This window comes from Panthera pardus, unplaced genomic scaffold (assembly GCF_024362965.1).
Source record: "Panthera pardus isolate Hobbes unplaced genomic scaffold, ASM2436296v1 HiC_scaffold_20, whole genome shotgun sequence".
NCBI classification, from domain to species: Eukaryota; Metazoa; Chordata; class Mammalia; order Carnivora; family Felidae; genus Panthera; species Panthera pardus.
The window spans coordinates 93,624,189-93,647,458 of NW_026526766.1; the positions used below are offsets into that span (position 1 = coordinate 93,624,189).

Below are 23,270 nucleotides of genomic sequence, written 5' to 3' on the forward strand. Positions count from 1 at the left end.
CCTTGAGTGTGGGAAGGACCAGGGATATGATAAGATATCACTGCCATGGTTAGTTTATAATCAGTCGACTGTGAGCTAACCAAAAAGGACCAACCTAATAAGGTGATCCTTTTAAAGGGACTGGGCCTCTCCCAAAACAGAAAGTTTAGAAGTGTGAGAGGGACTGTTGAAGGCCAGGTTGCAAGGACCTGAGTGCTGTCTCCAGGAGCTCAGAGAAGTCCCCAGCTGAAAGCAAGACAGTGGGACTCCGTTCACTGTGAAGGGTCTGGGAAGCGTGACTTTCCCTAGGTTGGCTTCCAGATGAGGGCGCAGCTGGCTGACACCTCGATTTCAGCCTCGTGAGACCCTCAGCGGAGCACACAGCCACAATGACCTACAGAGCTGTGAGCTAATGAGTGCTATTTCAAGTTACAAAAACTGTGGCCAGTTTATACACAGCAATAGAAAACTAATACAATTGCTCATGGCTTATTCAGGTTTTCTACTTTTTCAGTTACTTTTGATAATTTGCATTTTGGGGGGGATATATCCATTTCGTCAAAATTTTAACATTGGCATAAAATTGTTAATAATATTCTTTTGCAATTCTGAAAATCTCTCCTGTTTGCAGTTACATTCCCTGTGTGTAAATACACTTAGGCATGTGTGCATACATGTGTACGTACACGTTCACTTGCGTGAGCACTCGTGCAGATGCACGCGAGTGCTGTGCGTGTTTGTATATGTGTGTCTGTGTACAGGCGTGTACAGATATGCATACACTCTTTTTCTTGATTATTCTTGCCAGCAGCTTGTTCGTTTTATTAAACTTTCAGATTCGGCTGTTATTTCTCTATTTTCTGTTTTAAGCATGTCTACTCTTTATTAGTTCCATTTTTGTCTTTTCTGTATATTTACTGTTTTTCAAGATTCTTGAGGTATATCTGTGCTTGGTTTATTTATTTTCAATCTTTAAAAAAATCACTGAAGTTTACAAATTTCCCCTAAAACATCACTTTAACTGAACCCCACATACTTTAATATGTGGTATTTTTAAAATATTTATTTTATTTAAACATTAAAAAAATTTTAAATTATTATTTTTTTAATTAAAAATTTTTTAAAATGTTTGCTTATTTTTGAGAGAGAGACCGAGCATAAGCGGGGGAGGGGCAAAGAGAGAGAGACATAGAATCCAAAGCAAGCTCAAGGCTCTGGGCTGTCAGCACAGAGCCCAATGTGGGGCTGGACCTCACAGACCACAAGATCATGACCTGAACTGAAGTCAGATGCTTAACTGACTGAGCCACCCAGGCGCCCCTAACTTACTTATTTTCATGTTTATTTATTTTTGAGAGAGAGACAGAACACGAACGGAGGAAGGACAGAGCAAGAGGGAGACACAGACTCTGAAGCAGGCTCCAGGCTCTGAGCTGTTGGCCCAGAGCCCGACTCGGGGCTCGAACTCATGAATGTTGAGAGCGTGACCTGAGCCAAAGTCAGATGCCTAACTGACTGAGCCTCCCAGGCACCCCTAAAAAAAGTTTTTAGTGTTTGTTTATTTTTGAGAGAGAGGGTGAGAGAGACAGAGCATGAGTGGGAGAGGGGCAGAGAGAGAGGGAGACACAGAATCCAAAGCAGATTCCAGGGTCTGAGCTGTGAGCACAGCTTGACATGGGGCTCGAACTCACGAACTGTGAGATCATGCCCTGAGCTGAAGTTGGATGCTTACCTGACTGAGCCACCCAGGCACCCCTAAATGTTTATTTTTGAGAGAGAGACAGCATGAACAGGGGAGGGGCAGAGAGAGGGGGAGACAGAGGACCTGAAGCAGGCTCTGAGCTGTCAGCAATAGAGCCCGTCATGGAGCTCAAACCCACAAACCGTTAGACGATGACCTAAGTCGAAGTCGGACGCTCAACCGACTGAGCCACCCAGGTACCCGCGAGTTTCTTCTTATTTTGACCCTAGCTTCATCTTAACTTTTATTACTCGTGCATGGTACTTCGACCGGGGGTGGGGACACAAGGCCTTCCTCACGAGGAGTCCAGGATGCATTCCAGCAGCAGAGCCAACAGGATTGTGGTGCTTTGCCTGAAGAGTGAGAGGGGCGAGGACTCAGGGCTGCAGCCCTGATCTTGCCTGAAATAAACAGTGGGCGAGCGGTGCTCACTGAGCCAGGTGGTGGGGAGGGGACCAAGGCCGGGGGCAAGAACCAAAGTTCCTTGGTCACCATAATGTATCACCTCTGGACTTTTTATTTATTTATTTATTTATTTATTTATTTATTTATTTATTTATTTAAGAGCACAAGTGGGGGAGGGGCAGAGAGAGAGGGGGACAGAGGATCTGAAGCCGTCTCTGTGCCGACAGCAGAAATCCCGATATGGGGCTCGAACTCACCAACTGCGAGATCGTGACCTGAACTGAAGTCGGACGCTTAACCAACTGAGCCATCCAGGCGCCCCAGCTCTGGACTTTTTAAAAGAAGTACATGTTTCAACACTTTTAAACAGTAGTGTTAAAACAAACAAACAAACAAACAAACAAACAAACAAACAAACAATTCTTTATTGTATGATGCTTGATATGCTATTTTGACATCCAGGTAGCAATGTTAGAAAGGCAGTTAGGTTTATGAGTCTGCACTTAATGATGTGTGTGCACTTAATGTGTGTGGTGCTCAGAGTTACGGGGTAGACCTGTCGGGCCTGAGCCCTGGGGCTTCCTCTTCCGGAGTCTGGTGGAGAAGGCCAGGGTGGCGGTCAAGACCCTGAGGGGCTGCCGGGGACTTGGAGGAAAATGAGGGAGTTGACCCAAGGGCAGAGAAGCAACCACTTAGAGAGGGAGACTTGACTCTTGGAGTCAGCAAGACAAAGGCTTGAATGGCGTTTCAGGGGAATAGTGTGGGTGACATCCCACGGGGGGACAGGAGGGTGAGGTGGTGGGGACACCAAGGGCTGACCCTCTGCATGAGCTTTGGTGTGAAGGGAGCAGAGAAGTGGCTGTGCTGAGAGGTGGCTGTCTGATCTTCTCTGTGTTTTGAGATGGGACGCCTTGGAATATAGCTTTCGGCTAATGGGATTGATTATGATGGCTTCCCTGAGTCCCATGTACCCGCTCTTCCGCCTGCCCCACCCCACCCCGATCGGTACTCTCCTGAGAGAAGGTGAGGAAGGCTGTGTGTGGCACCTGTTCGGGAGCCGCAGCCTCCGTTTTCCTCGTTTCCGCTCATCACCCCGTCTCGTGAGGCTGCTTGGGGTGCAGTAGGGGTTGGTTTGCGGACCGGGTTTCGGCTTGGATTTAGTTGGAGGGCAAACGCAAGGCCGGGCCAGGTGCCAGAGACCACGTGTCCTCTCAGGGTGATTCCGTTCAGCTGGAGGGACGGTCACGCCAGAAGCAGTCATTACTGACATTACCGCGAGGACGTCAGGATTCAGTGCCTGCCTCGTCCTGCCACAGCAGCGCCACAACCTGTGGCAGCCTCGTGCTCAGACGGTGGGGGTCACTGTTGTCGGGAGAAAGGACATGGGTGGTGGGGCCTGTGTTCTCTCACGTGAATGTGGAAACCCTTACTTCCCTCCTTCTCTGTTCCTGCCAGGATCCTGGCCACAGCGGGCACTGACTTCGACCTGCGGACCCTGCGGGCTGTGCGTGTGCTCAGGCCCCTGAAGCTGGTGTCTGGGATTCCGAGTGAGTCTGGCAAAAGCAATCAGCCCCAAGCCTACCTGGATCACTAACACCCTCCCCCAAGCCCACCATGGCCACAGCCACAGTTAAGCCTTAACCAGTGGGCCTTTGGCTCGGGTGACTTGAAGCTCAGGGCTCCTGACCTGTGAGAACCAGGTGTGAAGAAGCCTGACATTCTCTGTGAAAGCCCAGAGAGTGGCTCTGTTGTTTTGCCCTGATTTGGCTTCCCCAGATGGAAACTTTGCTTCTCCTCACACGCTCTGCTACATTTCTAGCTCTTTGCTTCTTTTTCTGGGGTTAAAGCACAGACAAGAGACCGAGCAAGGTGGTAGGCAGGATGCCTGACAAAACAGTCAAAGGACCACCTGACTTGGCTCAGGCTTGGCAGGGCCTTGGAGAACTGAGGCCCGGTTAAGACATGCTCTTGGATTCAGCTGCTCAAGGAGCCACACCTGGTTAGGAGCGTGGCCAGGGTTACCTTGAGAGGCAGGGGCGACCCTGACTCCTGTTCCTCAGTCCAGTGGAAGTCTGGTTTTCGGTTTCCTCAGGGCCCCAAGTGGGCAGGGACCTAGGGCTATGTCCCTCTGAGGCCGCTGCAGGGGGAGCCCCTGTTCTGCCCCAAGACCCTGCCAGGTAAAGGCTCAGGCTTGTATCTGAGAGCTGGGGCCATGCGGGGAGGGGGTCATGGGGTTGAGCTTCCTCTGTGTGCTGAGTCCCTCTGGCTTTGTGGTCAGCGGTCAAACACTCCTGCAAGCAGGTCCCCTGCTTTGCTTTCCCTAAAGTGTTGGGGCCTGTCAAGATCTGCTCTTCCCTCCCAGCACCCCCTCCCCTCCCCTCCCCTCTTAGGACTGTGTTCTTGCTCCACCCAGAGCCCTCCATAGGTCCACACATCTCGCCAGCACCCACCCTCCACCAGACCCCAATTCTGACACGACACGCCCTGCCCCTCCCCTGCGCTGGGATCTCTCCGTCTACTTCCCTCTGAGACTTATGCTTGTCCCCCACCCTGAACACTCTTGTGTAAGCACGTGCGGTTTCCCCCGACTCCCCACGCTCCCTGCTCCGTCCCCTACTCTGAGGGCTCTCAGATCAGCACCTTGCCCCGGGACCCCCAGTCCGAAGCAGCCCAGGTGCTCGCCAGTCTGCCCCCCCCCCCCCGCCCCCTGCACCGCCCACCCTGCTCTGATGTGCCCTGCTCTGGCTGCTCTGGCCCAGGTCTGCAGGTGGTGCTCAAGTCCATAATGAAGGCCATGGTCCCGCTTCTGCAGATTGGGTTGCTTCTCTTCTTTGCCATCCTCATGTTTGCCATCATTGGCCTCGAGTTCTACATGGGAAAATTCCACAAGGCCTGTTTCCCCAACAGCACAGGTGAGGCCTGGCAGCACCCCTTGGGCTCAGACGGGACCGCAGACTCACGCATCCAGGAGACAGGCACTGTTCTAGGTGCCAGACAGACGGGGGCGGGGGGGCACACACCACAACCTGAAAAACACAAAAACATGAGTAAACACATAAATGCAATGATTACAGGTTGTGGCACTTGAGGTAGAATAACTTGGGAGCCTGCTTCACAGAAATGCGCCAGGGGAGGCCTCTCTCCTGAGGGGACAGGTGAGCAGTGATCGGACTGACGTTAAGAGGGATTGCAATGTGGCCGCCAGGCCGGAGAACTCCACTTACGAGGCGCAGCCGGGATAGAGGGGGAATCACGTGGGCTTCGTGGCCGTGGCAGGAACTCCGAGTCTTCCTCTGAGAGAAATCAGGAAGACGGTGGAGGGCTCTGAGTGAGGACTGACGTCATCTGATTGTTCTGGCTGCTCCAGGGAGGCAAAGGCAGAAACAGGCTTCCTCAGGAGGGCAACATCTCGACTGGAGAGACATGGCGGCTGCGGCCAGGCTGTTCTGGTGGAGACGGCACAACGGGTTGGGCTCTGGGTGTGTTTTGCAGTGAGGCGGATGAGCCACATGAACGTGTCAGTCGACGCAGGGAAAGCTCTGACTAAAATTTAAATCATTCGTGATTTTGAAAACGTCTTATCAAAGCACTGTGTAGGGCCAGTGTAGTGAGGCCTGGGCCCTGCAGCCCCCAGCCATCCTGTGGCCACACGTCGTGGGGGCTCTGAGCCGATCTGCCCGGCAAGCAGGGCCTGCGGTGGCCGACTCCAGAGTGACAGGCAACATCTGTGTGTCAGGAGAGCCTCAGTGTTAGTTTGGCTGCGAGAGAAAGCAGTCAGCGTTGTAGCGGCAGGAAGAGTTGGATGTTAGGGGTTTGTCGTTTTTGAGTTTAAGGCGAGTGAGTCCTGAGCGTGTTTAAACAGTAACGGGCAGGTTCCAGTAGGAAGGGAGAGGTTGACCAGTGGTTCCTGGGAGGGTTGGTCTGAGCTCAGGGGGAGCCAGACTGTAGGCAGGGGGAGAGAGTTGGTGCAGGGAGGGAGGGTGGGGGGAGTCAAGGGAGGATTTCCACTGGTGCTTGATGCCTGCCCACCTGTGATGAGGCCTTTGAAGCCCAGGGGCCGCAGGAGGGGTTGGAGAACTTGGTGTTTCTGGGTTCAGGGTCTGTGCTTCATTCTTCTCTCCACAGATCCAGAGCCGGTGGGTGACTTTCCCTGTGGCAAGGAGGCCCCGGCCCGGCTGTGTGAGGGCGACACCGAGTGCCGGGAGTACTGGCCGGGACCCAACTTTGGCATCACCAACTTTGACAATATCCTGTTTGCCATCTTGACAGTGTTCCAGTGCATCACCATGGAGGGATGGACTGACATCCTTTATAACGTGAGTTGCATCTTGGCCCTGGGACTGTGGATGGACCCTGGAGCTCCTAGGATCCCATTTGGGGTGACGTTCCTGACCTGAGAGCCTGTGCCCAGCCCCAAGTTCCTTCCTCTACCCTGGGATGAAATACAGGCCCCTTCCTTCAGATGACTCCACCAAGGGCCCACTGTCATCAATGTCGACTCGAACCCTTGACCTAGGTCCTAGAGTCTCCAGGACAGCTTCTCTTATGAAAGTAAAACCGAGGGCCAGGTAGAAAGCCAGCAAAGAAAATGCCAGAGAAGATGCTACTGCTGCTGGTCACATGGTCACAGCGCCAGTCCCTAAGGCTCACTGCAAGCTTGCTCCAAGCTAGGCCCTGCGTGAAGTGCCCTGTCCCTGTTAACTCATAGAGTCGTCTCAAGAACCCCATGTACAGTGAGGAGGCTGAGGCATGGAGGGGCTGTTGAAGTTGCTCAAGGCCCTGAGACTGGTAGGCAGCTCGCCGGGAACTACTAGTTGTGCCATCCCTGCTGGGTTTTCTGGATGGAGGGAGGGAGAGGGAAGCCTGCTGGGCCTCTCGTTGTCCCTAGGCTGCCCGGTAAAGACAGGAGCAGGGCAGCGTTTATGGCTGCACTCAGCAGACTCTCAGGAAGACTTCTCTGATGGCGCTGGGGCTCTGGGCTCAGAGTGTGTGTCTTGCACATTTCTGTCTTCTCTGCCGTGTCTATCTGGTGCTGTTTCCTCTTCATCCTCTTGCCCACGAGGATGCCTGCCTGTCACAGTGATGTACACAGGGCAGTCTGGGTTGGTACCCATGACAGAAGCTGGTCTTGCCTGGTGGCCCATCTCACTGCCACCTCTCCTCCATGTGACGCTCTTCTGGGAGGACTCGACCACAGAAGCTTGAGCAGAATTCTGTCTCTTTTCTTATGTGCTGACCTCCCTCGCTACCTCCTACATGCTGTAGCCCTATGAGCCACCGGGGCATAAGAACAATGAAATTAGTCCCTCAGGGGCTTTGGGAGGTAGACAAGGAAGGCACACATGAGCTAGAAATCTTGGAAGGTTTGGCTGGGAAGGTATGGCTGGCGGATTGCTGTTTTCTGGATAGCTAGAGCGAGCTCTGCTTGTGGGCTGTGGGTGGAGGACTTGCAGGTACAAGATACCTCGTGCTGAACCTGCCACTTGGGTGCTGAGGTGGGGTTTGGGCTCTAAGCCCCTGGAGGCCTGTGTTCCCCGGCCTCTAGGAGCCCGGGGAAGAAATGACGGTGCGATAGTCTGGTGGCATGAGGGACAGGAGGAAAGGGGCAGACTGGGGCCCTCTACTCTGTGGGTGCATGGAAACCCAGGTGGATCTCAGGGCTAGGAATCCAGCAGATGCTTGGGAAATGCTCGCTGAGCGTGCAGAGGGAAGGTGGAAGTTCAGGAAAAGCTGGCCCAAAGTCCCTGGAACCAGATCCCTCCTTGGACTGGGAGTCGTGTCTCCTGACAGGCTCTGTTTAATTGAGGAAAAGAAGAACAGGCACAAAGGCAGTTATGAGGAGCTTGACTGTCCTTTTCCTACAGCCAGTCAAGGAATGATTTCCCAAGGACAGACCCTAAAAATAGCTCTGAGCTGGCCACATCCCTGCCAGCCCCACCTGAGCAAGGGCTGCATGAATAGGTCTCTGCAGCTTTCAGTGCCCCCTGGGACTTGGCCAGGGGCCCTGGTGACTCAGATGGGTGGGTCTGTGCCCTGTGTGGGAGGGGCTGAGCAGGAACTAGGCCCTAGGGCAGGACTGGTCACGAGAGCCACAGAGGGTTCATTTGGCATATACTTCCATTGGACCCGCTGGGCTCTGGGCACCCCCGAGATGCTACATGTACAGTGGTGAGCAGACGACGTTCGATAAAGGCCTTATAATGCCAAGTGCTTTAAAGAAAACAAAGGTGGATGAGGGGCAGGGAGTGATGAGTTAGACACCTTGTGAAAGCCAGGCCTGGTGAGGTCTGGAAGCCAGACATGCGGGTGCTATGAGATTGTGCCTTGGCGGTTTGGCAAGGCACCAGGACACAGTGACAGTGGTGACCTGTGAGGTGGCCTAGACCTGGCTGGGTCCACTCTCCACACTGGGGGGTAAGAGGGTGAATTGCTGCAAATCAGACCGGGTGTTTTGAAGGGGATTCTTCAGAGAAAGAGCCTGCCGCTTGCCTCCAACCCAGTGCTCCAACCCAGACGTGCTCCTGGAGTGTGGAGCCCCAAGTGACAGTGCCGGGATTTCAAGGGCAGGAGCCACTGGCCTGCCACGGTGGGGCGGAGGGAGACAGGTGGAGAATACACTCGATGTTGGGAACAGAGGAGGGTGTGTGAGTGTTTCTCACGGACCAGCTATGGCCAGGGGACAGTAGCCAGCCAAGAGCCCTTTTAAATTCTGACCAGGGCGAGTGACCTCTCAGTAGAGAACCTGTGTTCACAACAGACTGCTGAAAAAATGGGGGTGGGGGTGGGGGAGTTCTCCAACTGAGGGAGAAATGGCTTGCCTGCATTTTGAAAAGTAAGTGGAGTCAAATGGGTTCCTGGAAGAACCCACAGAAATGCCTTGTGAGAGAGGAGTCAGCAGTAAATTTCCGTCAGGCCCAGAAAGATGAGATTATCTCAGGGCACGGCCAAGCATGGAAAAACTTGCCTTCCCTCCCACCCCCCACCCTTTTTCCTCCCCTGCTTGCATTGTGTTGGGGTCAATAACCCAGCCGGCAGCAAGCTGAGGAAGAAGGAACAGTGTTAGGCGTGGAGGGGCAAAGAGGGACCACGCCTCCCTTTCCCAGTGAAAGCAGCCAGCTGTGGCAGGCCAGCTAAAAGAGTAGATATTCTCAGTGTAAAGCATGTTAAGTAGTTTTATTGCCAGCTGGGATTGGACACTTAATTACTGAATTGAGACTGTGTTTTCTACTTAAAGTGATTGTAGAACTTTCTACTACCCAGGAGTTATCAGAAAAGTTATAGGACTTATCCAGGTTTTTATCCAGGGGCATGAATATGTTCAAAGGGACAGTAGGAGGTAAGTGAAGTTGGCTTATGATTATATACATGTGGTTTTGCATATGCTCGTTGTACTGGTTACACGAAGCTCTGAGGAAGGGTTGTTCACATGTGTAGGTGCAAAGGCCGTGTTTTACAGTGAGCACAGGTAGGGCTTGCTCGTCTGTTGCGTGTGCAGTGTGAGAGAGAAGAACCAAAGATGTGACATCAGCCACTGGGGAAGGTGGTGCCCTTTCTTGAGAAGGGAGACTTGGGAGTGAGATATTTGCTCGGTTTGTTTCAGTGGAGTAGTAGTGGAGCCCAGGGACTCTGATTTGCCTCCATAATGTTTCAAAGAACTGGTTTCATGCAAGGGAGACGCTGAGTATACAGTTGGGTATATGACAGGGAGCTCAGAGGAGACAGCAGGGCTGAGGGTGTCCGTCTGAGATCATGGATGGAGTTTAACAGTATGGGAGAGGATGTGATTGGCTCAGCAAGGAATGTAGAAGGAGAAGCAAAGAAGGCCCAAGACTGAGCCCTCTCTGAGCTTGGCTGTTGGGGGAATTCCAACATTCCGAAGACAAGTAGGAAAGAAGGAGCCAGCGAGAGACCAAGGTGGAGCCTTTGAGGCAGGGTAGAAACAGCACCGTGAGCGTGCTGTGTCTTGGAAGCAGAGCTAAGAAAAAAGTTTCTAGAAAATGATCAACCAGGTCAGAGGTCAAGAAAGATGCTGGTAATTTGACAAGAGCGGTTTCGGTGGTGGGGGTAGAAGCTCGGAAGGTGCAGGTTAAAGGTGAAGGCAGGATGAGAGCGAGGACGGCAGGTGGAGTCGGCTCTTTCCCGGAGCTCCCTGTGAGGTGTAGCGAGACGGTGGGAGGGAGCTGCAGGGAGAGATGGGGGTTGGCTGGTGGTTTTTTCCTAAAGTAAACTCTATTTGAGATAATTGAGGGCTTATGTGCAGTTGTAAGAAATAATACAGAGAGATCCCGTGTCTCCTGTAATGGTTACACCCTGCAGAACTAGTGTGCCTCACAACCCGAATACTGACACTGATGTCGTCGAGATATACAACATTCCATGCCGGAAGGACACCCAGGTTGCCTTGTAGCCACACCAACTTCTTTCTTACCCTCACCCCCCTCAATCCCTGTTGACCACTAGTCTCTTTGTCACATCTGTAATGTCAAGGAGGTTATGTAAATGAAACCATAGTATATGTCACTTTTTGGTATTGGCTATTTTCACTCACGTGATTCTTTGGGGATTCATCTAGATTAATGTGTGTCAGTAATTGGTTCCTTTTTATGGCTGGGCAGTCTTCTGTGATATGGGTGGGCTAGGTTTATTTAACATTTACCTGCTATAGGACATATGGATTGTTTTCAGTTTGGGGCTATTGTGAACATAATTGCTCTACACACTTGTGTACAGGTTTTTGTGTAAACATAAGTTTTCATTTCTCAGGGATAAATGCCTCGGGGTGCAATTTCTGGCTTGTATAGTAGTTGCAAGTTTAGTTTTTTAAGAAACTAAAAATTTCCCAGAAGGCTGTATTCTGTTACATTCCCATCAGGAGTGGATGGATAACGTAGCCTCCTCACCAGTATTTGATGTTGTCATTGTTTTCGACTTTAGCCCTTCTGGTTAAGTGTGTACTGATATGTCATTATGGTTTTAATCCGCACTTCCTAATGGCTGATGGTGTTAAGTATCATTTCCTACTTTTTTGCCATTCATTTGTCTTCTTCAGGGACATACCTCTTCATATCTTTTGTCCACAGTTTGTCTGGATTGTTACTTTACTGTGAAGTTTTCATATATTCTAGGAACTAGTTGGTTGTCAGATATGTGGCTTGCAAATACTTTTTTTCTAGTCATTAACTTGACTTTTCATACTCTTCACCTGGTTTTTCACAGAACACGCATTTTTAATTGTGAAAAAGTCCAGTTTATCAGTTTTTCCGTTTGTAGATTAGGCTTTTAGGGTCAAATTTAAGAACTCTTTGCCTAGCCTTAAATCCTGAAGATTTTATTCTATGGTTTTTTTCTTAAAGTTTTATTGTTTTACATTTTACATGCAAGTCTGTGATCCAGTTTGAGTTAATTTTTGCATAAAGTGTGAGGTCTAGGGGCACCTGGGTGGCTCAGTTGGTTAAGCATCCAACTTTGGCTCAGGTCATGATCTCCTGGTTTATGAGTTCAAGCCTCGCATCTGGCTCTCTGCTGTCAGTGCAGAGCCCTCTTTGGATCCTCTGTCCCTCTCTCTCTCTCTCTCTCTCTGCCCCTCCCCCCCTCAAAAATAAACATAAAAAAAAATAAAGTATGAGGTTTGGGTTGAGATTCTTCTCTCACTCCCCCTGCTTCTCCACACCTTCCTTCTTCCCTCTCTTCTTTCCTACCTTCCTTACTTTTTGGAGGCTTGTGAATATCCAGCTGCTCTAGCAACCCTTGTTGAAAAGGCTATATTTCCTCCATTGAATTACTTTTGCACCTCTGCTAAAAAATTTGGGTGTAGTTGTGTGGGTCTTTCTTTTCCTTCCTTTTTTAAACAAGGTCATACCCAATGTGGGGCTTATACATTGCTTAAATCAATTTGTTAATGTTTCATTAAGGGTTTTGGCACCCATATTCATGAGGGCTTTTGGTCTGTAATTTCCTTCTAGTTTGAATTATGTTTGTCTGGTTTTGGTATGAAGGCAATACAAGCTTTATAAAACGAATTAGAAAGTAGTTCTTCCTTTCTCATTTTCTAGAAGAGATTTGTGTATGTGGTATTAATTCTTTTTTTGAGAATTGGTAGAATTCTACAATCTGGGTCTAGAGATTTCTTTTTTAAATGTTTTCAATGTTTATTTATTATTTTTGAGAAGGAGAGAGAGCCAGAGCACGAGCTGAGGAGGGACAGAGAGAGAGGGAGACAGAATCTGAAGCAGGCTCCAGGCTCTGAGCTGTCAGCACAGAGCCCAACATGGAGCTTGAACTCACAAACTTGTGAGATCATGATCTGAGCCAAAATCAAGAGTCAGATGCTTAACTGACTGAGCCACCGAGGCGCCTCAAGATTTCATTCTTTTATTTGTGGCTGAATGTATACATGTATGTATGTATGTGTGTGTATATGTGTATGCACATAAATACATTTACATATAAATGTATATTTATATATCTTCTTTATCCATTCATCAATCAGTGGGCATTTGGGCTGTTTTCATATCTTAGATGTTGTAAATAATGCTGCTGTAAACATAGGAGTGAATGTATCCCTTTGAATTAGTGTTCTTGTATTCTTTGGGTAAATACCCGGTAGTGTGATTCCTGGATTGTAGGGTAGTTCTAGTTAAAAAAAAAAAAAAAAAAAAAAAAAAAATTTTAACATGTATTTATTTTTGAGAGATAGAGAGAGACAGAGCATGAGTGGGGGAGGGGCAGAGAGAGAGGGAGACACAGAATCCGAAGCAGGCTCCAGGCTCTGAGCTGTCAGCACAGAGGCAGTCGCGGGGCTCGAACTCACGAGCCATGAGTCGTGACCTGAGCCAAAGTTGGACGCTTAACCGACTAAGCCACCCAGGCGCCCCAGGGTAGTTCTATTTTTAACTTTTTGAGAAAACATACTGTTTTCCAGAGTGGCTGCACCAGTTTGCATTCCCACTAACAGTGCATGAGTGTTCCTTTTTCTCCACATCCTCAACAACACCTATTGTTTCTTGTTAAAATTTAATTTTAAATTTAATCAAATAACCATGAAAGGAAGTGGTATTTCATTTTGGCTTTGATTTGCATTTCCCTAATGACTTATGATATTGAGCATCTTTTATGTGCTTATTACACCATTTATATGTCTTCTTTGGAGAAATGTGTATTCAGATCATTTTCCCATTTTAAAATTGGTTAATTTGTCATTTTATTATTGGCCAGTAATTTTTCTGTATCTATTATGGATGCTAGACCCTTATCAGATATATGATTTGTAAATATTTCTTACATTTTGCGCATTGTCTTTTCACTTTCTTGATGGTGTCATTTGAAGTACCAACAATTTTCATTTTGATGAAGTCCAATTTTTCTATTTTTATTTTCATCATTGTGCTTTTGGTGTTACAGCTGAGAATTCATTACCAAATTCAAAGTCGTGAAGATTTATTCCTATATTTTCTTTTAGGAGTTTTCTAATTTTTATTCTCATATTTAGGTCTATGATACATTTTACTTTTTGTATGTGATGTGAGGTAGGGACTCAGCATCATTCTTTGCATGTGGATATCCAGTTGTTGAAAAGACTGTTCTTTCCCCCATTGAATTTCTTGGTACCATTGTTAAAAAATCAATTGATGATAAATGTAAGGGTTTATTTCTAGATCATCAATTTTATTCCATTGACCAATATATCTATCCTTTTTAGGGGGAAATTTTTAAAATTACAATTTCACTTTCCTTAATAATTATAGCTCTATTAAATTTAACTATTTTATATTGGATGAGTTGTGGTAGTTTGAGTTTTTTGAGAACTTGGTCCATTTCATCCTTGTTAGTGAATGTATGTAGAGTTGTTTGTGGTATTCCTTCATTAACCTTTTGATGTTTGCTGGGTCTGTAGTGATATCCCCTGTTTCATTCATAAAATTGATAACGTGTCTTCTGTCCTTTCTTCTTGGTCAGTATTGTTAGAGGTATGTCAATGTAACTGATTTTTTTTTCAAAGAACCAAGTTAAAAAATTGACTTTTTTCTATAGTTTTTATTTTCAATTTTGTTGATTTATGCTCTTATCATTATTATTTATTTGCTTAAGTTTCCTTTGGGTTTATGTTGCTCTTTTTTTTTTCTAGCAGCTTGAGGTGGAAGTTTAGATTATTGATTTGATTGATTTGGTTATTGATTTGATTACTCTTTCATAATGTATGTATTTTATTTAGTGATACAAATTTCCCTCTTGGCACTGCATTAGCTGTGCCCTTCAAATTTGACACATTGTATTTTTATTTTCATTCAGTTCAGTGTATTTTTATATTTCCCTTGAGACTTCTTCTTTGACCCAAGGACTATTTAGAATTGTTTTCCACCTATAAGTAAGGTGTCATTTCTCTTTTGATTGTCTTTAGTTTTCTTAAATTTGACTATGATATGTCATGTTGTGGATTTCTTTGGGTTTATCTTATTTTATTTTTTATATTTATTTTTTATTTCAGAGACAGAGACAGAGTGAGAGAGAGAGAGTGTGTGTGTGCATGCACACACACAGCAGGGGAGGGGCAGAGGGAGAGGGAGAGAGAATCTTAAGCAGGCTCCACACTCAGCATGGAGCCTGTCACAGGGCTCGATCCCATGACCCTGGGACCACGACCTGAGCTGAAACCAACTGAACCATCCAGGTGGCCCGAATTTATCTTATTTGGTGTTTGTTTAGCTTCTTGAATCTGTAGGTTTATGTCTCTTGATAAATTTAAGAAGTTTTCAGGTGTTATTTTTTTGAACACTTTTCAGCCTCAGTGAATGCATGGTGGTCACTACCAGCGTACCGGACACTCCTGTATTTTGCTCTCCTGATGACATGAACATTAGGTCTGTTGTTACAGTCCCACAGGTTCTTTAGGCTCTGTTCTGTTTTTTTTTTCTTTTAATTTTTTTTAATGTTTATTTATTTTTGAGAGAGAGAGAGAGAGAGAGAGAGAGAGAGAGAGAGAGAGAGAGTGGAGGAGGGGCAGGGAGAGAGGGAGACACCGAATCCAAAGCAGGCTCCGGGCTCTGAGATATTAGCACAGAGCCTGATGCGGGGCTTGAACTCAAGAACCGTGAGATTATGACCTGAGCTGAAGTTGGATGCCCAACCGACTGAGCCACCCAGGTGCCCCTTCTTGTTTGTTTTTGAAGTCTGGTTTCTTTCTGTTTATCAGACTGGGTAACTTCTGTTTCTCTTTTTTACTCTTCACTTATTCTTTCCCCTGTCTGCTCTATTCTGTTGTTATGCCTTCCATTTATATTTTAATTTTGATTATTGTTGTTTTCAGTTCTAAGTTTTCCATTTGGTTCTTCTTTATATCTTCTACTTGTTTGCTGACACTATTTTTTTGTTGAGACTTTCTGTTTTTGAGTGTGTTTCGAGTGTGCCCATGATTGTTCTCTGAAGTATTTTTATAATAGCTGCTTTAAAATATTTGTCAGGTACTTTTATTGTCTCTGTCATCTTAGTGTTGGCAATCTGTATCAGTCAGAGTTCTCCAGAAATATAGAACCAGTAGGATGTGTATGTATGTGTGTATACAGATATATGTGAAGAGAGAAAGACTGATTAATTTCTAATTGGGAATTGGCTCTTGTGATTATGAAGGCTGGCAAGTCCAAATCTGCAGTTTGAGCTGGCAGGTTGAAGACCCAGGAGAGATGGTGGTACAATTCCAGTCTGAAACCCAGCAGGTGGAAACCCAGTAGAGCCAATGGCGCAGATGAAGTCTGAAGGCAGTCTACTAGAGAATTCCCTTTTACTTGGAGGAGGGTTGGTCTTTTTGTTCTCTTCAGACCTTCAACTGATTGGATGAGGTCCACCACATTATGGAAGGCAATCTGCTTTACTCTATCAATTAAAATGTTAATCTCCTCCCAAACACATTTACAGAAACACCCGGAATAATGTTTGACTGAATATCTAGGGACCCCATGGCCCAGTCAAGGTTGACACATAAAATTAACCATCACAGCATCTATTGAAAATCTATCGATCTTTTTTTCCATTCAGTTTGTGCTTTCCCTGGTTCTTGGCATGGCAAATGAGTTTCAGTTGAAAACTGGACACTTTTGGTACTGTGTTATGAGACCAAGGCTATAAAAGTCAAAAGGTCTAGGAGAGATGTCCTTCTTTGCATTCAGTTTTTAGATTATGCCTGAGTGCTGGCTTGTGGCTTAAACCAGGCACATGGTAAGGACTGTTCCCTGGGGACTTGTGGACTTGCTCTTGATCACGGGGAAATGTGGCATGCGGCTCACTGCCTCTGAGCTGCTGCAAAAGCTGCTACAGACAGAAGATCAGACTTGAGCCTAGGGCCCGTGGGCTCCATTCAGGAGAAATGTCTTTGGAGCTGACTGGTATGTCCAGCAGCCTGGGAAGAATAGGGGAGTTGTCCAAGCAGAGGCTGGCATGCAGCCTTCAAGGTATCCTGGGACCCTTTGGGTCCCTGGAACTACTCCTTGGCTTTTCAGCATTGCTGGGCAGTGATCAGTAGTGCTAAGTGTCCTTGGTCTTTTGAGAGCTGCAGTTCCCGTGAAAGCTCTGTGGGGCAAAGGCAGGCAAGTCTGATGTGGGTCCTTCCTGGACTCCCCCTGTCTGGACCTCCCACCACCTGAACTCTCCCTGCCTAGGCCATGCCAGGTGTTCGAGGTAGGGTCAGGGGCACTTCTGTAGCCAGGGCTATGTGTCTTGTCCACCTGTTTCTCCTCATCTCCCCCTTGCTTCCAGACAAATGATGCAGCCGGCAACACCTGGAACTGGCTCTACTTCATCCCTCTCATCATCATCGGCTCCTTCTTCATGCTCAACCTGGTGTTGGGTGTGCTCTCAGGGTAAGAGGCCACATGGGCTTGGGTGCCACCTGCCCCTCCGTATTCTCAGGCTAAGGGGACAGATGGTGGGGTCAGATATGGGCCTGTGTGACATGGGAAAGGCCTCGTGGCCACCCTCTGTGGTGGTCACTCCCAGCATACTGAGCTCTGGCCAGCCTTTCCTTTGTGCTGCCATCCTGACCTCTGCCTTGACCGTCATCTGGCCCTGGCCTCCTTACGTCTGTCCCACCCTTGGCCTTCACCTGGCTCTGATGATGGGGGAGGGGCTGCTGCTGCATCTCAGCTGGGTCTGTGGTGGGGTTTCTGGGAGTGGAGAGTGATGGAGCAGCCCTGTATCCTGGCTAGAGTGGTCACCAGGCTCTCCAGCGTAGCCTTGACCCCTGGCTTGCTCCTCCTCTCCAGACACCTTTCTGTGCTGAACTCCTCCAGTAGAGAGCAAGGGAGGGTGGGGCTAGGAGTCCTTCCTGAAGAAAAGTGCTTCCTGACTCCACATTGCAGTGAGATGTGGCACACGGTACCCTCCTGTGGTATGGACCAATGGCTACAGAAATGCTTTGTGCTTAGGGGCACAGATGGGGCTGATGTTTAAGGCTCCTGTCCTTCTACCAGGCTGAGGAACCTGTGTTGGGAAGGCCTGGCCTGCTCTCTGCCCCTACCTTGGTGTCATACCTCCTATAAGACTCGAGGAGAACAACTCCTCCCTGCCCACCCTGAAGGTTCCTGCTCAGGCCCAGGGTTCCTGAGGGAGGCCGGGGGAGAGGCTGGTGGACCCAAGAGGCAGCTATCTTACTGGCCGGGAAAGGAACAGCCATTGAGAGGGCAGTGGTTAGGGGCCAAGGCCTGCGTGCTCTGGCTCTGGAATGTGTCCTTGGCCTCGGTCCTATCCTGAGGGATATGTCACTAGCATGTCTTTTCAAGCACTTGCATAGGACAGGCAAGCCCACAGCACAGGGAATGGATGTAGAACTTCTAGTCTAGTGAGGGGATTGCATGGTCGGAGCTCGACGGGGTTGGTGGGGAAGCCAGGGGAGGCCCGGAGCTCAGAGAAGCCACCTAGGGAAGGGGCATTTCCAATGAGACCCAAAGGGGGACCAGGAATGAACTCCATGAAGGAGGGAGGAAGGTCTCCCAGGCAGAAAAGAGCTGGGGTGGAGGCCCAGAGGTACAGAGGGGTGCAGGGATGCTCAAAGCTGGAACCAGAAGGTGTGGAGGGGAGAGGGTGCTGAGCTGGCAGACGGCAGGCTTGTGTGGAGCGTGGGCTCTGTGCTGAGGACAGTGCACAGTGGGGGGTGGTAGGAACATGAGTGGGTTCATGGTGAGTTGGGAGAGCAGCCTGCTCAGTCTGGCTTTTTGTGCAGCTTACCCTGGAGAACGTGCAGGAAGAATTCAGGGATTGGGGCTGTGTGGCCCCTCACTGAGCAGGGCCATGAACTTTGTGACTGTGTGGCCCTTCTCCCCACTGTGAGCATCCTGGCCTCTGGGAATGGGATGATATGCGATGGTTTTCCTTATTAGTCTCAGCTGAGCCCTCTCTCAGTCATCCAGGCTAAGCAGAGGGACCCCAGGGTTCTCTTTCAGGTTCTCCTTGGAGATGGCAGGGCCCCTAAAGCCAGCAGTCAGTGCACAGCATGTGGGGCCCATGGAAGCAGTGGTTGATGCCACGGGTACAGCCTGGCCTGGGGAAAGCTCGCCCTGCAGGGCCCAGTCCACGTCTGGGCAAGTGCTGCTGGATGAGCCGGCTTGGAGCCAACCAGCCTCGCGTTCTTCTTCCCAGAGGAGCAGGATCAGCGAACCCTCTTGTGGCTTTTCTCAGCAGTTAGAACTGATGCCTGAGGAGGGCAGGCCCTACTGCTGGCTACCATCTGAGAAGTGGTGCTGTGTGCAGGGCCTAGATTGCTGCAGCAAGTTTTCACTGGTGGCTCTGAGACTGACTCAAGCAGTGTTGTTACTGCCCCACCCCTGCACCCCAGGCCCTCCTACCCTCATCGTGGCCAAGGGAGAGGGGAGGAGGAGGAGAGGGGTCCTATATTCCTGCGAATTCAGGGTTTGGGAGGGATGGGAGGTCCAGGCAGGAGCTGGCTCCTCTCATTTCCAGGATGGCCACAGCTCAGGCCCTGGTGGACACTGGCCATGAGTTTGGGTCAGTGCTGGCCAGAGCTGAGCTCTCTCTCCTGCTGTGGCTATGTGCCAGGAGTCAGGCCTGCCAGGCTCACCGCACCAAGCTGCTTCTCTTGGAGGAGGAACAACTACTCACCTGAGACTAGACGTTGCTATTTTGCTGTGGGGCTGTGCCCGCCTGCCCTTTGGGGACCTGGATCCTGCCCCAGGCCTGAGCTGAGAGGCTTGCAAGGCTGTATGCTGGGTGCCTGTGTGCCTGTGTGTGAATGGCTTCCTTCTGGCAGTGTGAGGCTGCAAGCTTGGCTGGGAGCCTGGGGCTGGGCTGCTGAGGGGTAAGGAGAGCAGAAATCTCTCTCCTGGTCATCTCAGACCTCAGAGGTTTGTCTGAGGTGGCTTGCATGGGCTGTAGAATGTTTTCCTTTTGTCTCTGGCTTGCCCTATCCGGTCCCTTCTTGCCCTGTTCCTGTCTGTCCATCCCCTCCTAGTAAGGGCTCTGGGTCTGAACCAACAGAAAAAACAAAGTGTAAGTCCTCTCAGGCAAGTCTTGCCCAGAAGCCCTTCGTAGGATGGCAGGTGACAGGGCCTGGCACTCAGAGGGAGGGGTGTGCTTTGGCCTGCTCTGGGCAGGGGGTGTGGCATTGTCCCTGCCCTCTGGAGCCCCCTCTGGGGACTGCGGTGCTGTCCCTGTGTGCTAGAGGAGTCTGAGGAAGGAGGGTTCACCTGGGCCCTCCGAGGGCTCAGGTTGGAAGAGGCCGTGGTGGTGAGGCTCCCTGGGAGGGCGGCCTGTGACCTGCATGTCATGTCCCAGCCTCTTCCTGGTTCCCTTTGCCTCTGCGTCTGCACACCCATGGGGCGGGCGAATGTGCTCACACTCACCTGATCTGCTTACTTTTGTGGCCCCTGCACAATGCAGAGAGTTTGCCAAGGAGCGTGAGAGGGTCGAGAACCGCCGGGCCTTCCTGAAGCTCCGCCGGCAGCAGCAGATTGAGCGGGAGCTCAATGGGTACCTGGAATGGATCTTCAAGGCTGGTGAGAACCAGGGGCTGCTGCCTTGCTCCCGGCCTGTCCTCTGTCAGTGCAGCTGGAGCCCCAGCCCTGGGCCGGACGAGACCAGCCTGGAGAGCTGAGGAGAGCTGAGGTGTTGGAAGTGGCTTCTCCAGCTGGCCCGGGGTCCTGACACAGGGCAGCCATATGGCTCTGGAGACACCGGCCTTTTTAATGGAGGCTTCTGGCATGGCCTAGCCTAGAGCTAGTTTCTGCCTGTCAGACTCAAGCACCCTTCCCTTGACCTGAGTGTGTTCTGCGCCCTGTCTCTGGGCTGTGTCAAGCCTGGGGTTTCTGACTGCCTCCCTCCCCCGCCCCCGCCCCAGGCCAGCATTCTTTCCTGCATATGGGGCGCCTGCTGTGCCTCCTGAAGCGCCTCTTCGGCCAGGAACTCACCTAGTGGGGTGGCTGCCCCCAGGGGAGGGTGATGTGAACAGGCCAGGCCCCCCTCATGGGGCACCATGTGGGGGACACATAGAGGGTGTCTGTCTCAGTAGGAAAAGCTCGGCCGTGAGCCCCACGGCCTTCTGGAGTCATAAGGGTGAGAAGGCGGGTCCAGCAGCAGAGGCGCATCTTTACTCTGCCGTGTTCCTGGGGACTGAGCCCTGGGCAGGGTGGGGGCAGGGAGGCTCCCAGCTGAGGCTGTGTCTCACTCGCAGAGGAAGTCATGCTGGCTGAGGAGGACAAGAATGCGGAGGAGAAGTCCCCTCTGGATGGTAGGTGACCACTGTTAGCACTCCGTGCCCGGCGCGCCGCGTGTGCATGCTTGCATGTGTGGTGCCGTCTGCCGTTGTTCTGCCGGCAGCTGCACGGCCGCCACCTTCCGCAGGGTCCTGGGCAGACCCGTTCTGGAGGTCACCGCATGCTCCCGGGCAGTTGCGTGCCGTGGACCCGAGTGGAGGTAGCTGGCGGTGGGCTTAGATAGCACACCTGCCGAGGTATCACCGGGGGGCTCAGAGGAGTCCGTGCTCACAGTATGGACCCGAGAGCTGTGTTCTCCAACATGACGCTTTACATGTGACTGTGTAAGCTCATGCGTAAGTCCACTGCAGTGAAGTAAAAGTGAAAGTCCTGCTCCTCAGGCTCACCCACCACATCTCAAGCGTTCAATAGACATATGGGGCTAGAGGCTACTGTACTTACTGGTCAGCACAGATGTAGATCATTTCCATCATTATAGAAAGTTCTATTGGACTGTGCTGCTTCTAGAAGCTTTTAAAGTTCAGGTTTAAACCAAGTTGTATCTGTGTCTAGAGCTCAGGGTGATGTGGCTCCCAGATTGCCACGGAAAGCCTCTTAGCACAGCCTGGGGCCGCTAGGGCGGGGATGAGGGCCAGAGTGGCCATGGTTACTGGCCTGGCTACTAGCACAGTCCCAGTGGCAGGACAGTCGTCCTGTTTTCACACCCACTGCTGAGGAGAGGGCCAGAGAGCTTGTCTGTGTCCCCTGCGGCCTCAGCTGGACCCACATCTGGGGCTCTGCGCATGTCTGTGCTGGCCCCTCTGCAGACCTGACTGATCTCTCTGGCCCCAGAGTGGGCTGCTTGGCAGTGGGCCACAGTCCTGGCCTTGTCCTTACAGACGTCTCCTGGTCTCCCTGGTAGCCAGGCCTTCCCCACTGACATCATCGTGGAGAAAAGGGAAGGTGGCACTCCCCTCACGATTCCTTGTCCCCTGTGCTCTGAAGACTGAGAGGGGCCCACAGGGGCCAGGATAGGAGATCCCCAGGAAGATGGTCGCAGGCTCAGCTGAGATGCGCCCCCGCCCTGAGGCAGTCCCCTCCCCCTCCCCTTGTTTAAAGCAGTGTTGAAGAGAGCAGCCACCAAGAAGAGCCGGAATGACCTGATCCATGCCGAGGAGGGGGAGGACCGGTTTGCAGACCTCTGTGCTGTTGGTGAGTCTCTTTGGTTCCTCCTGGCCTGTCCTGTGAGTGGGTACAGGAATTCCCCTAGCTTCCGGCCTGTCCCCTGGGCCCCCCAGCCCTCTGGGGCCACCCTCCTTCCCTTCCTTCCCTACTGCTCACACTCCTGTGTCCACCCTGATGGCAGGAGGTACAGTGCCCTCTGCCCTCTGCTGTGTGCTCAGCATTTTTTCCCCTGGTGCAGGCAGTGGAGTGAGCGGTGTGTTTGCCCAGTGCTTCCTGCCCTTTCCCATCGGTGCAGTCCCGGCTGCTCTCGGCTCTACCACCCCCAACGTGGGCACAGAGCCTCGGGCCGCACCCCGTAGCTGAAGGGCTACGTGTGTGTTACTGACCGTAGCGACCGAAAGGTTCTGGCTGTCTCTCTTCCCAGCCCCTGTCTGTCTTCCACGCTCCTGGGGCCTCTGGCTTCATCCCCTTCTTCTCAAATGGTAGAAGAGAAATTCTGGTTGCTTGATCACACAGAGCTGTTTTAGTTCCCTTCCTCAGTCTGGTACCAGGAGTGCCCAGGCCTTTTCCCACCAAATGCCCTGTTACTGTGCATTCTGCAGCAGAAGAGGGCTGAGCCAAGGGCCTCCACCTTGGTGGTTGGAGACAGGCCTGCATGGCAGTGAGCTTCTCACTGGGGCACCAAGTCAAGGGGTTGCAGGCGAACTTGGTCTCCAGCCGTCCGTGAGCAGGCCCGAGTCCGAGGTCTGCTTCTCATTATGTGGTTGCACTTATTTGCATTTATGACACAACTCTTTTTCTTAAAAAAAAATTTAAATGTGCATTTATCTTAGAGAGACATGCAGACAGAGTGCGAGCAGGGGAGGAACAGAAAAAGGGAGACACAGAATCAGAAGCAGGCTCCAGGCTATGAGACAACTCTTTGATGAAAGTTACTTGTGTATTTATCTGTCAATCAGTCTGTCTCTGTGTGTCTCTATCTATCCATCCATCAATCAATGTGTCTGTCATCTAAGTATCTATCATCTGTCAGTAATCTATCTATTAATCAATCTGTGTATCTATCAATCTATCATCTGTCAATTATCTATCTATAATTCAATCAATCTAGGTATCTGTGTGTCTGTCTATCATCTATCTTTTCTGTCTTTTTTTCCCCACACAGCCCAGTAAACCCATGTCAGTAGCTTGGGATTTATCCCTGTTTCTCCACACATATCAGATATAACACATTTGTATCACACACACATGCATGTAGACATGCACAC

The 23,270-nt window shown here is 50.3% G+C and overlaps 1 protein-coding gene across 1 annotated transcript in view; it reads left to right on the top strand.

Moving 5' to 3' along the window:
- Nucleotides 1–23,270, top strand: part of CACNA1B (calcium voltage-gated channel subunit alpha1 B) — a 190,709-nt gene that overhangs the window by 33,884 nt on the left and 133,555 nt on the right. The window contains 7 exon segments of the mRNA XM_053908620.1: nucleotides 3,581–3,672; nucleotides 4,885–5,037; nucleotides 6,251–6,441; nucleotides 16,871–16,974; nucleotides 20,006–20,121; nucleotides 20,796–20,852; nucleotides 21,940–22,029. Coding sequence (XP_053764595.1) covers nucleotides 3,581–3,672; nucleotides 4,885–5,037; nucleotides 6,251–6,441; nucleotides 16,871–16,974; nucleotides 20,006–20,121; nucleotides 20,796–20,852; nucleotides 21,940–22,029 — 803 coding nt within the window.